This window comes from Giraffa tippelskirchi, chromosome 9, assembly GCF_054371585.1.
Source record: "Giraffa tippelskirchi isolate mGirTip1 chromosome 9, T2T-mGirTip1v1.2.pri, whole genome shotgun sequence".
Lineage (NCBI taxonomy): Eukaryota > Metazoa > Chordata > Mammalia > Artiodactyla > Giraffidae > Giraffa > Giraffa tippelskirchi.
Window position 1 is genome coordinate 132,234,682 of NC_137283.1, and position 17,074 is coordinate 132,251,755.

A 17,074-nucleotide genomic window follows, 5' to 3' on the forward strand; every position below is an offset into this window, starting at 1 on the left:
CCCACAGGCAACAGGTCCTCAGGGTTCATTAAAGGAAGGTGCCAAAGGTTCTCTTCAGAAAAGCTTTGGGATTCTTAATGAAGCCAAGAAGTTAGCAAATGATGTAAAAGGTTAGTGTGATCTCTTTTTATTATTATTTTCAGTGTAATTGTAGTTGTAATTGGTAGGATATTTTATCAGATTATTGGAAAAATATAGTTGTTTTACCATGGTTGCTATGATTATTTTTGCTATCTAGATTTAGTGCAAGTAAACTATCTTATCAGTTTTACTGTATTTTGCCTTCACACGTCATTTTGTACTGGGCGTTACTTCAGAATTTTTAAACCTAATTTCTGTAACATCATTTCATCTGTATCTAAAGCATAGGAACTTTTAATTTTTAAAGTATGGTAAATTTTAAAGAGCATCAAATGCCACCTTTTTTGACTTTAGAAATTATAGTCACAAATGAATGAATAAGGCAGATGTAGTATAAATGCCTTTGTGCAGCTTTCGATTTAGTGGGGCACATGTCTCACAAAGCTTTTGCCTCTTAAATACACTTTTGTGTATTTTATTCCTAATTCAAAGATCAAAGTGCATAGAATATCTGCCTTGATATTGTATGGGTTTTGCATTAAAAATTCAATACAGCTCACATTCTAGATAAATTATTATATTTATTATTTCATTCAGATATCTCCTGTTCTCATGTAATTGCCTCCTGTTTCTGTCTTCGATCTCATTCCTTCCCCTTTTCTGGCTTGCATCCAGCTCCCCAGCCTTACTGAGATATTCATGTGCTCTGAAAACTTGCTGCCATTTCAAACCTGCACGTGTTGCAGTGTTCATTCTTCTCTTTGGAACTCCTCACCATCCCTTTTTTCCAACCAACTACCTTCTACTAGACCTTCAAGATTTAGCCCAAATGTTATCATCTCTGGAAGGCCTGGCACCCCATCTGAATTACATGCCTCCTCTCTGCGCACCCCTTTCTCATAGACTTGTCAAATCATCACAGCCATGGACTTAGCATCCATCTGCTAGAGGACAGTAGCAGGATCTTCTTTTTAGCTTTGTATTTTGGTGTATAGTATCACAGTGACTATCTCAATCCAGGAAATAAGCATATTTTTAAAATAAAGGAATAATGTTGGTCTTTACTAACCTTAGAAAGAAAAGAGATTTTTATCATTTATATTTGCCAATGCTCTCAATGAATAGTCTTTTATTTCCAATAGAGACTGGTATGGAATTACACGTTTTGTCTCCATTATAGATAGCACTCTGACAGTAAATGTTTTGGATTGTGTATCATAGGTAAAATATGACCCCTTATATGTATAATCCTATGCAGGAAATTGCATTTATTACAACCTGGAAAACAGCTGTAGAGTCAACCCTGTTTTCTAATTTGGCAAGTTGGGTTATCTCATTACTTGGTCATCACGCCTTTCTCTCCAGCGCGCTTGCCCAGAGCTGCGATCAGGGTGAGGTGAGAGAGGTTCAGCCACACAAGTGCAGAGTTAGATTCTGTTTCTATTTAAAATTTTTCATATTTTTCTCATATTGATCTTTTTTGAATTAAATGTGATTTTTAAAAAAGTACTGCATGAAAACGTTTTAACTTGAACACTGAGTTTTGGGGGGCCCCTTTGAATTTCACACCTGAGATGAATTGCCTGAGTCTCCTCGCCCTGCTCCCAGCCCTGTCCTTGACTCTATTTCCCCAGAAACACTGGTGTTATAAAAATGGAAAAAGAACTTTTTTTAGAGTTTTTTCTCCAAGAGAAAAAGAAATCTAAGGACAGGTATGGTAGCCAGGGTTAGGTGACAGAAAGGTTCATTAGTTTAAATGTCCTTTTTTGTACTTCAGGTAGTACATTATTTGAAGGAATGAAAACCCACAAACTACTCAGGTAATAATTCCTGAAATTATATTTATTATAAACCCAAGCCAAGGTTCTGACGGAGATGGGAATGTTTTCCTGCTACATTATGACATTCCCCTGATTTGTGGCCAATTACGCAAGTTATAAAATGGCTCTTAATCAGGGAAATGCCATATATTACCAACAGGAACTGCTGAAATAGGCCCTACAGAGCAAAATACTTGACAGCAGCTATTAAAATAGAGATTTAGTCATTTCTCTCTCTACGGGGCCTGGAGTTAGAAGGAATAAAAATGGTGAGGCAGTATACCCTCCATATTTCTAATGTGTTACTTGGTTCTAGTCAGTACAATCCAGTTAGTTCATGAGCTTTAGTCATGAATAACTTAGAGCTGCTCCCTGCCATCTTTATGCTGTCTTTGCCTTCAGAGAACCTGAACTTGCCAGGAGCAGTTTGTTTTGCCTTTTAAGTTTTGAGTATACATTTATTAAAAGTAAATTTGCCCTTGTGCACATTTGCCATTTGAGACCAGTCTGTATCAAATTGATTGAATGTCCATAGAGATAAAAAATTGTTTTGTTGATGGATATGGGGCTTGATACAAATTTATGACCAAAGAAGCTAGAAGATAAATCGATGTCACGGGGTTAACTAATACTACTTTGCAGATTGACAAAGGATTTTGTCAAAAAATAAAAATAAAAATAGCCAGGTGAGGCTCTCATGAAATGTGTACAGGGCAAGGATTGAAGTTGAGGATGATATATTAGAAGTCTGAAAATACTAAAATTCTATAATTATATACCTTATCTTATATAGAGTAACTTTTTAACTTTATTTACCTCTTAATTTAACCCTACGTTTCAACTTTGCTCACAATAAGTGAAATTATATTTTAATTACTTAGGAACAAATAGATAACATCTCTATAAAATGAATGACATGCACATTGAATAAAAAGATCTATTCTCAAGCCCAAGGATATGGAGTCAATGAACTGTATGACATATGATGTTGTCCAAAACACAGAACAGTGCCAGAATTACCCCAAACATTAATTTTAATCAAATTAATCCATATCTTCCTCTGTACCTCCAGACAGGAGCCTCCAGACACTGAGTCATTAAGACCAGACAAGTGTATCAAAATGGTTTTGCAATCATGAATATAACACACTTGCAATTACTAACCTGTTAAGAGTCTGTGTTATTATTTCAGATTAGATACAAACAGAATAAACAGGAATATTGTAGTGATAGTAAACTGAAGTATGATTTAGGAATTGAAATTTGCAGGACACTAATCTTCTCAGTCTGCTGGCTTTCTGAATAAAGTAGCTATTCCTCTCTCCCAATAATAAATAAATAAAAGTATTTTTATATTATTAAAAATAGACTTCTCTTGGGAATTCCCTGGCAGTCCAGTGGTGAGGACTCCATGCTTTCATTGCCAAGGGTGAGGGTTCAATCCCTGGTCAGGCAACCAAATCCCACAAGCCTCATAGGACAGCCAAAATATTATACATATACATACGTGTGTATATATATATATATATAGTGGTTTAGTCGCTAAGTCGTATATGACTCTTGCAACCCATGGACTACATATAGCCCGCCAGGCTCTTCTGACCATGAGATTCTCCAGGCAAGAATACTAGAGTGGACTGCCATTTCCTTCTCCAAGGGATTTTCCCAACCTAGGGATCAAACCGGGGTCTCCTGCACTGCAGACAGATTCTTTACCAACTGAGCTACCAGAGAAGTCCCAGTATGCATGTGTATGTATATGTGTGTATATATATATATATATATAAAATATATAATATATATTACAATATTTATATTATCTTGTATGTATATATATATATTTTAGTTTGCATACTACCATTTGCTAGAATCTGCCTTCCCAAAAGTATGCAAGTGAAAGACAAACAAACCATTCCATTGGCAAAAAAATAATTTTGGATTAAATGGATAAAGCCAACCCTGGATCCCCTAGCCTATTGTAGTCTGGAGAACAAGCTAATCTTTTCCTGTATAAATTACTGATTCCTCATGCAGAGTTTTAGTTCCTCCTTAGGTGTGTGAATAGAGAAAATTGAGAAATTAAAAGAGTTGGACTCGGTTTCAGAGTTTAAATGAGAAGTGGCAAAATAAGGGCCAAACATGGAAGGACAGAAACTATTAGAACCAGAGAGTACTTGTCTCACTTAAAGGTATTTAAATTACCTTTGTTTTAGAATACCTTGCTGGCCAAAACAAAAGGAGCTTGCAAACCCACACTCAGGCTTTGGAGCTTGTCCTAGAGGAACCACATGGAGTTTTTGATGTCTGGTTATTTTGGTTTCTCATTCAACTGGCTGAAGAGAGGACTGTCCTCCATCCTGATATCTTAAGACTTTGGAGATGATAGTGAAAGTGAAGTTGCTCAGTTGTGTCCGACTCTTTGCAACCGCATGGACTGTAGCCTACCAGGCTCCTCTGTCCATGGGATTTTCTAGGCAAGAGTACTGGAGTGAGTTGCCATTTCCTTCTGCAGGGGATCTTCCTGACCCAGAGATTGAACCCAGGTCTCCTGCATTGCAGGCAGATTCTTTACCATCTGAGCCACCAGGGAAGCCGCAACAGAATCATTTAAGTCAAAGAAATTGTTTGAATACACTGCATACATCTAGTAGAGCCAACACCTTAACTAGCCCAAGTTAATATGGTTCCAAAGATGATGCTTTTAAGCATTGCTGAATAAAAACACTGGCCTTTTGCCATGGTGTAGAGGTGACACATTAACATTCATGGCCCTAACAAAAGTTTGATAAATGAGTGAATGGATGAGCATTGCAGGAATCTCTCATTACCAGAAAGGTCAAAATCAAGGTTCACGTCACCTCATGCAGATCCCTTACCTCTTCCAAATTCTCTGCTTCAGAACTATGGATAAAAGCACTGCAGAAGTTAACCTGCTCTCTAATTCAGAAGGAATGCTGGGCTGGACGAATTACAAGCTAGAATCAAGATAGGCGAGAGAAATATCAACAACCTCAGATGTGCAGATTATACCACTCTAATGGTAGAAAGCAAAGAGGAACTAAAACGTCTCTTGATGAGGGTGAAGGAGGAGAGTGAAACAGCCAGCTAAAAACTAAATATTAAAAAAAATAAAGATCATGACATCTAGCCCCATTACTTCATGGAAAATAGAGGGGGAAAAGATGAAAGTAGTGACAAATTTCCTCTTCTTGGGCTCTAAAATCATTGTGGATGATGACTGCAACCATGAAATCAGAAGACATTTGCTTCTTGACAGGAAAGTTATGACAAACCTAGACAGTGTGTTGAAAAGTAGAGACATTACTCTGCCTACAAAGGTCCATATAGTCAAGGTTATGGTCTTCCTAGTGGTCACTTACTGTTGTGAGAGCTGTACTATAAAGAAGGCAGAGTGCCGAAGAACTGATGCCTTGGAATTGTGGTGCTGGAGGAGATTCCTGAGAGTCCCTTGTACAGCAAGGAGATCAAATCAGTCAATCTTAAGGGTAATTAACCTTGAATAATCATTGGAAGGACTGATCCTGAAGCTGAAAGTCCAGTATCTTGGTCATCTGATGTGAACCGCTGACTCATTGGAAAAGTCTCTGATGCTGGTAAAGATTGAAGACAGAGGAGAAGAGGCCATCAGAGGATGAGATGGCTGGATGGCATCACCAATGCAATGGACATGAATTTGGGCAAACTTCAGGAGATGGTAAGGGACAGAGAGGCCTAGTGTGCTGCAGTCGGTGGAGTTGCAAAGGGTCAGACACAACTGAGTTACTGCTGCTGCTGCTGCTAAGTCGCGTCAGTTGTGTCCGACTCTGTGCGACCCCATAGACGGCAGCCCACCAGGCTCCTCTGTCCCTGGGATTCTGCAGGCAAGAACACTGGAGTGGGCTGCCATTTCCTTCTCCAATGCATAAAAGTGAAAAGTGAAAGTGAAGTCACTCAGTCATGTTCGACTCTTTGCCACCCCATGGACTGTAACCTACCAGGCTCCTCCGTCCATGGGATTTCCCAGGCAAGAGTACTGGAGTGGGGTGCCATTGCCTTCTCCTAAATAGCAAAAATTCAGAAGGAGCCTCTACACCAAAAGATGAAATATGTTTGTTACTTTGTAAAATATTTGTATAAAAAAATCTTAAAAGAGAAGCCGTTCCTCCATTTTTTGATCAAGAAGCAAATCAAAAGTGATACTGAGTTTAAGTAGTAGCTCATAAGACAAATTTCATGATAATGAAAATTTCATTTGCAAATTGTTATCTATATGATAATTTGCAGTAGTTCAGTTTAACTAGACCCCTTCAATATTGAAAACAATTCTACAAACTTCACCCTTATGAATGAGAGATTCTCTCAAGGTATTTATTTGTGCTTTTTTATCCACTCCAGTATTCTCACCTGGAAAATTCCACGGACTGTATAGTCCATGGGGTCACAAAGAGTCAGACACAACTGAGCGACTTTCACTTTCATGTGAATAAAAAGTTAAAAATTGCATTTGAGGAACTTAATTAGATGTGTTTGAATAGTCAAAATAGAACATTCCCATTAAAATATATAAAATCATTTTATATTTAGTTGAAAATGGGGACTATATATTAAGAAAATATAAAAGGAAAATAAACAACTTTAGGTTCTAGATGATGCACTTTAAACACAGAAGAAAGTAAATCATAAATAACATTACTGAAAACTGGCAAAAATACCAAAGCAGTTCTCAACCCAATGTGAATTACCAAACTAATGTGAATTACCAAACCAATGTGAATTATTTTGTTACCTTTTAATAACTGCATAATAAATCCAATACTTTCTCATGCATCCTTCAACTGATTTCTTGTGTCAGTCATATGAAGTTATCTTCATTTTACACATGTAAAAATGGATAGAAATGACATTTGAACCCACATCTTCCAACTCTTAAGTCCTATAATTATTTCATTGCACTATACTACCTTCTCTAATGGCTAGAATATGTAAAAGAATGCATCATCAGTGATCAAAGAAATACTTGTAAAAGCTTTATTTTGAATTATTGCATAGTTCAGTATTACCAGTTCTAAGCAAGCTAAACGCTAATACATTTAGCACAGTAACAGGAACATGGTCAACATGAGTAAATTAGTATTATTATTAATGCAAGTAACTTGCAACTCTGTCTAGTGATTTTCATTCTGAATCCGTCTACCTCATTCAGTGTTATACAACAAAGGGAAATGATATTGTCAGGCGCGTTCACAGTCCAACCTGGCTGCTCTGCTTCTTTTCTCTCAGTTGATGAGCTCTGTCTCTGCCAAACTCATTCCTGGACATTTGTCTTCTAATGTGTAGGGAGTGGATGAGAAAGGGAGAGCCAAAATTAGAGCATGTGTATGTAGCCTTTAAGGTTCACTGGATGTTATCTGGAGAGAGCTTAGATGACTTAGCTATAGCTAATGGGTATGAAAAGTGAGGAAATAAGGAGAGGAAGGTGTGCAAGGTAGCACTGTGGATTATAATTTGGCTACTTTTCTTGTTCATCAAAAATTATGAGTTGGATTGGATTTATCTTAACTACCAATAATTCTCTCTTTGTCCATGTTACCATTCAAACTGCAACACACGCGTTCTTCCTTTCATTTTGATTATAGAAACCTCTGCCTCAGGTATCTTCATTTAAAGGCAGCCTTGGATCATTTATTTTCCTAGTTTTGCATGGCTGACATTTTGTAAGTTTTCCACTTTAAAATCTGCAATTATTTTCTGCACACAGCTTCTGTTTATCTGAAGAAATAGACTGACACAGTGATAAAGTGTTTAGACTTGGTTTGAGAAATTCCAAAAGGTACTTCAGAGAAAAATGATCAGGGTATAAGAAAGGATAAACTAAGAAGAAAATAGAGTCAAATCCTGAAAAAAAGAAATCAGAACAGGCTCAGAATATTCCCATTTTGACTTTCTAGTACAGAAAGCAGGGGAACAAAATTACTGCTTTGAAACTTGAGGAATGGCAGTAACAGTGTTCCTCAAATCAGTCTTTGTTCTGAATAATTGGCCTGATTGTTCAGCCAGTATTTGTTATCAGGATTCATAAAATAGTATAAACCAAGTGATGTCCTTTAAATTAATGGTTTTCTCAGTTGTACATGAATATCTTGCTTGCCAGCACATTTTAAATGTTTCATGGTTTAAAAAGTCAAATCCAATCAAGAAACTAAGAAATGAAATTTGTACTGTTCCATTTCCTTAATTGATGAAGACTCCTAAATTAATATCAAAAGAATAGCCTTTAACTATTCTCAGGGAATTTGTATAGATATCACAGTCATAGTGAGATTGTCTTTATTTCAAAAAATATTCTTTCCATAACCTATTTAAATATTTTATTTTAGTACAGTGACAATAACAGAAGTATTAAAAGAAAGATAAATTGTGATTGACAGAGGAGAAAATCTAATTACTTGGAAAGTATATTTTGAAGGACTAGCATTGAAAATAATATCTCAGTTACTGAAATGGACATATTGATGTTTTAGAACCATGTTTTTATGGAATATTTTATGCTTTATTTTTCTATGATGTTAGGTCTTTGACTTGGAACCTAAAAGCAGATGCCTCCAACAATATTATGTGCTTATATTACTGTGGTATAACAGTGGTGTAATTCATCTGCCTATAAAACCCTGATATGAAATGGAATGGATCATTAATTAATATGTTCAGTACTCTTTATCACATCCAGAACAGTGATAGTTAAGAATCTTCCATCTATCTTCCCTTCCCTTTGCTAGTCTTCATAGATGAAAGCCAATAAAAACAAAGATTGTTCCCTAAGCTGCCCGTGGCTTGTTTTGTTCCTCCAAGAAGCCAGATGCACTACCTTTACAAGGGGTGGACACACAATCCAATCAAAACTGCTCTGCTCTGCTCAGTGAGATGTAGTCTCTCCTGGTCTGCCCACTCTGGGTACCAGGAGAGTGATGAGAGCAACAATCAGTGTTGGTAGGTAATGGTCTTCAGCATTTCAAGTTACATTTTTTCTTTAACTTCTTTAAATGAAAAAACAAAAATATTTGCACAGAGAAAACAAATTAACCAGCACAACCAGGTATAAAATGCAAGTGCATTATTTAGTACATCATCCTTCACACCATCGTTATCTGTCTTTCTTGTGTCATTCCTGGTTTTTATCTGCTATAAAATACAATATTATATACAAACTAACTTAACATTTGAACATGTTAAAAAATTAGTGGAGAGAAGCTGGACAATTTATACTAGTAATATTACATTATCTGACTTCCCCTGTGGATGAGATGGTAAAGAATCTGCCTGCAATGCATGAGATCCAAGTTCGATCCCTGGGTCAGGAAGATCCCCTGGAGAAGGGAATGGCAACTCACTCCAGTATTCTTTCCTGGAGAATTCCATGGACAGAGAAGTCTGGCAGACTACAGTCCATCAGGTTGCAAAGAGTCAGACACAACTGAGCGATTGACACTTCCACTTTCACAGTAAATGATATATTTTAATGTTAAAGAAAACATGCTAAAGTAGCAAGAAAAAACCTATATAAAGTCTACTTAAAGTAATTTGTAAAATGTTATTTTCTCTATAAAAAAACCAAAAATGTGCCAGAGGCTGTTTTTTCATTCCTTTGATTTTTATTTTTTTCAAATATTACTAAGTGATGTTTAGTAAAGTTGGGAGATTCTACTTAACAGTCATATCTATTTGAGATTTTTAAAAGCTAATTCAGTGATCCATTTTGATGATAAAGTTTTAAAAATAATGACATTAATTTGAGTGATATCAAGAAGGTGTCATTATAAATGCAATAAAAGACCAAATCTTTCAAAATTTTTATCCATAGAAAACCATCAAATTAAGTCAAATAAATATAAGATACCAGAGAAAATATAATTGTTGAATATATTTGTGTGTCACATGATCATATAAATATATATTTTATAATCTGATCTGAAATATATTTGTATACAGATGCCAATAAGTTAAAATAAATTTTTGTATTATTAAATACTTTTATATTAAAGTAACCTGAAATTGTATAATATTGCTTTATGTGGAATCTAGAAAAATGATGCACTCATTTTTGATGAATGCATGAAATGAACTCATTTGCAAGGCTAAAATAGAGACACAGACAAGAATAACAGATGTATTGATACCAAGAGAGGAAGCAGGAGTGGGATGAATTGGGAGATTGGGATTGACGTATATACACTACTATTATAAAATAGATAACTAGTGAGAATCTGCCGTATAGCGCAATGAACTCTACCCAACACTCTGCAGTGACCTAAATGGGAAAGAAATCCAAAAAATAGGGGGTATATGTGAACATGTAACTGATTCACTTTGCTGTACTACAGAAACTAATACAACATTGTAAAGAAACTATGCTTCAATAAAAATTGATTTTATAAAATAAAATAACCTGAAATTGTATATCCATCTCTAAGTTCAGAGATGATTAAAATTGTTTCATCCCTTTTTGTTTTCTGTTCACAGAAAATGATGACCAATTGAACGGCTTGACAGCCAGATTAGACAATGCCAATATCAGAAACGGGGATCTCCTGAGAGCTTTGAATGACACTTTGGACAAGCTCGCAGCAATTCCAAATGGTAAGAATTCCAGACACTTCAAACTACCCTAATGGAAATGAACTTTTTAAAAATGTTCCAACTTCTGCCTGTATCTCCTAGCACTATATCTGTACCATTGTCAGGCTATCAGATAATGGTTTTCTTACTTATGAATTCTTTGTAAGAATGAGAAACTAAGAAACACTTTTCACCGTGACGTTTATCATTTGTTAACTGACATTTGTAGGAATAAATTACAAAAAAGAAATTAATAGACATCTTGTTATTGTATTGTTCTTCCACATCCCAGCCCAGGAAATTTTACATTGGTGGGAAAGAATAACATCATACAGACACTATCCTCTAAAATCTTGATTTACTACCACAAAATTACAGTTTATTATAGTACCTACAGGGCTTCCCAGGTGGCCTAGTGGTAAAGAACCCACCTGCTAATGCAGGAGACATAAAAGATTCATGTTTGATCCCTGGGTCAGGAAGATCCCCTGGAGAAGGGCATGGCAACCCACTCTAGTATTCTTGCCTGGAGAATCCCATGGACAGAGGAGCCTGACGGGCTATAGTCCATGGGGCCACAAAGAGTCGGGCACAACTGAAGCAATTTAGCACACACACAGTACCTACAGTAATAGGTGAGAACCAGCTGCCTTTCAACACATTTTTCTTGGCAAAAACGTTAAGATTGAACCATGTCTATAATATCTTTTTACGCATTACCTGTTATTTGGAGTTAATGTTTGTTACTAGTTACTGAAAGCACTATTGTTTGGGGGATACTATTTTTGTATTTTAATAGCATGATACAACAGTAGCAAGAGTTGCTAACATTTATTGAGCAAGGCTTATTCAGCATGCTTATGTTAAGTGTATGTTACCCTCTTACTAATCCTACAAGGTAAACAGCATTATTATCTCCACTTTACAACAGACAAACTTAGATGGGACACTGAGGGCCATTGTTAAAAGAGACATATAATATTCCAACCTCACAGTTTAACTTCAGGGGCTGTGATCCTAACCACTAATCTACAGCATATTAGTAGGCACATAAATATATGTACAATGTACATTTTTTATAAAAATTATGATGAAGGAAACACATCTATACCAAACAGGAACTATTAAAACCTTAATGATTTTTTTTACTTTTTTAACATTAAAAAGCCTAAGTAACTTTATTAATTTTTCATGTCACTTCTTCAGTAGTAAATATGTTCATAGAAAACATCCAATGCTGATAACAAATATAAATTATTTTCACAAACATATGGTCTAATATATCTGAAAAAGTCTCTCTCTACTAAAATTGAAATATATTCGTTCCCTCCCCCCAACCCTGGAAGTGCAGATTAAATGTTAAAACTACTTTCGATGAGGCTATATGATTCAGATGGATAAACTTCTCTCTTTAATATGTTCAGCAGCAAGTCACAATATCGCCTTCCACAATGAACTTTTAGAATAATCACGTTGCTATTTTTTAAGGGCTAATCAGGTATTCATAGCAAAGGTCCCTGAGAAAATTCAGTTTCACTGAAATGTACTTCATCTGCTATAGCTGAATGAGACAAAGTTCAGCCTTTCCCTCGTGCCTGAGTCCCTGAGGTCGGCCAGGCGCAGCCTCTCTTTGACAAGCATGGATTAAGCCACTAACTCCAGACCCTTTGTTTTGTTTCTCGTACCGTCTTCTGCTTACAGACACAGCCACTAAGCTGCAAGCCGTTAAAGACAAAGCAAGACAAGCCAACGACACAGCTAAAGATGTACTGGCGCAGATTAAAGATCTTCACCAGAACCTTGATGGCCTGAAGAAAAATTACAATCAACTAGCAGACAGCGTAGCCAAAACAAATGCTGTGGTAAAAGATCCTTCGAAGAACAGTAAGATCTCCTTTTTCACTTTGATTATTGCATTTATTTCTTCACACTCTGAAAGTATCCTAGACTCATAACTGCTAGAGCAGGAAGGGGCCCTCATAGTGATGCAGTCTGCCCTCCTCCCTTCGTAGACTGGCTTCAGGAATTGAATGCCTATGGCTCCAGAACTGGAATACAAGACGCCCAGCTCCTCACTCGAGCTTATCTTATTCAAATTTCATCCGTTAAGAGGAAATTAAGAATTCTCAAAGCCTGCATGGTATTTGGCATAGGCATGCCAAATACTTTTTATTCCTTCAGTGTAATTGAAAATGCAGTTATACTTGGGAAATTCCATGGAACCTAGAGGTCAAGGAGCACTCTAATGAGCAGGCCTGTTAGAAAAGAATACTAAACGGGATCAACTTGAATGCATTCAAATTTGGAAAATACTGGTCTTTTATTACTTAAGATTCTAGTTAGTTAACATTATCAGGAAATTAAAATATTTATCTAGTTTATCAGGAATATTTCTTCATGTCTTTTGTATGTTGCATTAAACTATATTGAGTTAAATATGGATTTACTGAGAAAATGTGGGAGAACTAAATATAGTAATTTAAATTATTAAGTAGTCATTATAATTTTTAATATTGTTTTATTCTTTCAAGTGATAAAATGCTATCTTCATATGTGCTTATACCAAAGGAGATGCTTGATTCTTTGTACTTTACAATCTCAAGAGATTAGCCTTCTTTATATAGAACCAGTGTATTTATTGGGAATTAAAACATTTGTAGAGTGTAATAACAAAAACACAGTTATTGACGTTATACACTGTATAATCCAGATTACAAATGCTGTTTGACTGGGGAGTGGAGCCTGATTTTTCAGCATCTTTGCCTCAGATCAAAGGCTAATGATACTTTGAAATAATAGATACTACTAACCTAACTCCTTCCTGGGCAAGGAGGAGTGCAAACATAGCTAAGTGCACTTCAGAGTTAGGGAAAAGGATTTCACTCCTCATTATTTCTTCAGGAAAGGAAAAGAGAAGACATAGAGTTTTTCAGTTTTTATTGTGTAAACCCAGAGTTAGGTTCCCCCGGTGGTTCGGATTCCATCTGAGTAACTGGTTCACAGGCATGCCAAATCACAATATCCAACCCCCCCAGAAAAAAGAATGAAGAGAAGTTTTAAAGTAAATATCACTCTTTTATGTTATCATTTCATTCATTTTCAGACTGATTCTCAAATGAGAGTGGCCTTATATAATATTTATCTCCCTTTTATGATTCTATCATCTATGAAAAGAAATAGTTAATATCTATAAATTCTAATTACATTGGGTCTGTTTCTATCTTATTAGAACATGATAATAAACCCCTTTTAATATGAACAGTGGCCTGCTAAGTGACATGTTTTGTGAATTTTTATTTGATAACTCTTGTTTGATTTAAAATGGAGTGAATTTGTAATTAGCATCTGTTGTGAAAAGTACTGTTTTTCTTGACAGTCACTACTTTATAATATCTATGAAAAATATTTTCTCATGAATTTTTCTGTTTTTTCTGTTTTACTTCCATATGAAATTACCTGCAGAAATCAGTATGTATATATTTACTTGCATACCTTTTAGTAACTTTTATGCTTGATTGCTTACTGCAAAAGGCTTCAGCTTTGCATGTTTCCATGTTTTAGTATGGCTTTAAACATTGGATAGCTCTTCTTTCCAGTGTCACGGTATGAATGCTAGATACAGAAAAGGAATTAGTGTGTGAATGTGTGTTTAAAAAATTAGTGAAATATGTTATCCATATAAAAGTAGAAAATTGAATTCTTCCGTAGATTTAACTGAATTATGATGCTTCTGATAATACAAATGCAGTCACTGAAGTCTAAATGACTTCTTTCTAGCAGAATTAAAGTAGATCAAATCTACATTGTTGTTGTTGCTTTTCCCCTGAAGCTTACTCCCCACTCCTTACAAGCAATTATTCTCAACTTCAAGAGAATTATACTTGGAGAAGCATAAAATAGAATTAATAAAATTAGATCTTACCAAATGAGCAATCACTGAGATATAAAAATTTTCTGTCTTAAATACCTCATAGTTTAAATTCTAAGTCAAAAATAAAACTACAGAGTAGAAAATAATAAAAATAAAACTGAACATATCTAAACCTGAGAAATATGACCAACTCTATCCTCAGTGGAAAATGAGTGCAATTATATTACTAAAAAGCTTTGCAATAAACAAGTTAGGCAGTCAACTCTAAGGGTCAGACAGAATAACTAACTAAAAGACAGAAAATGAAAAAGAGTTAATAAATTAGAAGACAGAAAATAATAGATGTGATAAATTCAAGAGATGTATCTTTAGAAATATAAAGATAAAATATTTTAGATGCTTGACCTGCTTAAATCAAGGAAAATGAAGAATAAATAGGCAAAGTTCTGCACAAGATATAACTAGATAAGGGAAGAAATTTAGCATATAAGAGAGGGCTTGGCAAAACTCCAGGCTAATAAATTTTAAACTCTAAAAGAGATAGTTTTCTAGTAAAACATTTTTGTAAAAATCTATCTTCAGAAGTAATTTTAAAATCTACACAAATAATCTTAGGAAAAAGTGAGAAGTTTCCAAATACCACAGCATAAGAGAACATCAGACTCAAAATCACAGGTGATTTATTTTTAAAAACTTTCAAGAAGATAATTTCTATATTACTTTGACTGTTCCAGAAGATAGAGGGGGAAAAATAGCAAGGGATAAGGGGACTTCCAGGTTCCATTCTGAAACATTTGGTAAAAACTTCTGGGAGCTTTAAAAGAAAGGGATCTATTACTTGTCTAAGCCTAAGTAGTCCCTGCATAACAATTTTTTTCATTTCCATGAATCTAAGTCTAAGTCACTTTTTCTCACTTTTAGAATGATTTGAAGAATATCAGAGTAATATTGGGGAATTAAAGGAAAGGAGAAAATGGACAAATGGTTTATTTAAAGTGTAAAATTTAAGGGGTAACTATCTTTATCCTGATTCCCTACACAATTAGGTAACAAGAGCTTTGAACTCAATAACCCTCATTTCAGGAGAAAATAGTTCTTGATCTAGCAACTCTATTAGTTAAGGTTAATAATAGATCTATGTTCTTTTTAAACATCACTAACAATATAACTCATATTTATGAGCATGAATTCAAAATACTTCAAAATATTACTTCCTTCCTTCCTTTTGTGCTCATTTGATTTATTCCTAAAGATTCAATCTCAGATCACTCCTAGTTCATCAGGGCCAATAACCTTGGACCTTAAGCAGTTTCACTTTTTCATCAGAGTCACAATGACAGAAAACAGAACAGTATATGCTCAGTCAGATAATAAATGACATAGTTTGGATAAGACTGCCAGCATCCTAGGGACAGAATAATTGATTTTCCATGTGTCATGTGCCCCACTATGAAAAGTACAAGCTGGAAATCTAAGGATCAGTAATAACCTTCAATTGTTTTAGGGTTAAGCACAATCGCAGTCATCTCACATGTAATGCTTAAAATTCTCCAAGCCAGGCTTCAGCAATATGTGAACCATGAACTTCCAGATGTTCAAGCTGGTTTTAGAAAAGGCATAGGAACCAGAAATCAAATGGCCAACATCCGCTGGATCATCGAAAAAGCAAGAGAGTTCCAGAAAAACATCTATTTCTGCTTTATTGACTATGCCAAAGCCTTTGACTGTGTGCATCACAATAAACTGTGGAAAATTCTGAAAGAGATGGGAATACCAGACCACCTGACCTGCCTCTTGAGAAACCTGTATGCAGGTCAAGAAGCAACAGTTAGAAATGGACATGGAACAACAGACTGGTTCCAAAGAGGAAAAGGAGTTCGTCAAGGCTGTATATTGTCACCCTGCTTATTTAATTTATATGCAGAGTACATCATGAGAAACACTGGGCTGGAGGAAGCACAAGCTGGAATCAAGATTGCTGGGAGAAATATCAATAACCTCAGATATGCAGATGACACCACCCTTATGGCAGAAAGTGAAGAACTAAAGAGCCTCTTGATGAAAGTGAAAGAGGAGAGTGAAAAAGTTGGCTTAAAGCTCAACATTCAGAAAACTAAGATCATGGCATCCAGTCCCTTCACTTCATGGCAGATAGATGGGGAAACAGTGGAAACAGTGGCTGACTTTATTTTTCTGGGCTCCAAAATCACTGCAGATGGTGATTGCAGCCATGAAATTAAAAGACATTTACTCCTTGGAAGGAAAGTTATGACCAACCTAGACAGCATATTAAAAAGCAGAGACATTACTTTGCCAACAAAGGTCCGTCTAGTCAAGGCTATGGTTTTTCCAGTGGTCATGTATGGATGTGAGAGTTGGACTAAAAAGAAAGCTGAGTGCTTAAAAATTGATTCTTTTGAGCTGTGGTGTTGGAGAAGACTCTTGAAAGTCCCTTGGACTGCAAGGAGATCCAACTAGTTCATCCTAAAGGAAATCAGTCCTGAATAGTCACTGGAAGGAGTGATGCTGAAGCTGAAACTCCAATACTTTGGCCACCTGATGCAAAGATCTGACTCACTGGAAAAGACCCTGATGCTGGGAAAGATTGAGGGCAGGAGGAGAAGGGGACGACAGAGGATGAGATGGCTGGATGGCATCACCGACTCAGTGGACATGGGTTTGGGTAGAC

The 17,074-nt window shown here is 35.8% G+C and overlaps 1 protein-coding gene across 1 annotated transcript in view; it reads left to right on the top strand.

Annotated features, from left to right (window-relative positions):
• Positions 1-17,074, top strand: part of LAMA2 (laminin subunit alpha 2) — a 653,829-nt gene that overhangs the window by 555,332 nt on the left and 81,423 nt on the right. The window contains exons 43-45 of the mRNA XM_081529101.1: positions 8-110; positions 10,419-10,535; positions 12,216-12,398. Coding sequence (XP_081385227.1) covers positions 8-110; positions 10,419-10,535; positions 12,216-12,398 — 403 coding nt within the window. The remainder of the gene's footprint in view (positions 1-7; positions 111-10,418; positions 10,536-12,215; positions 12,399-17,074) is intronic.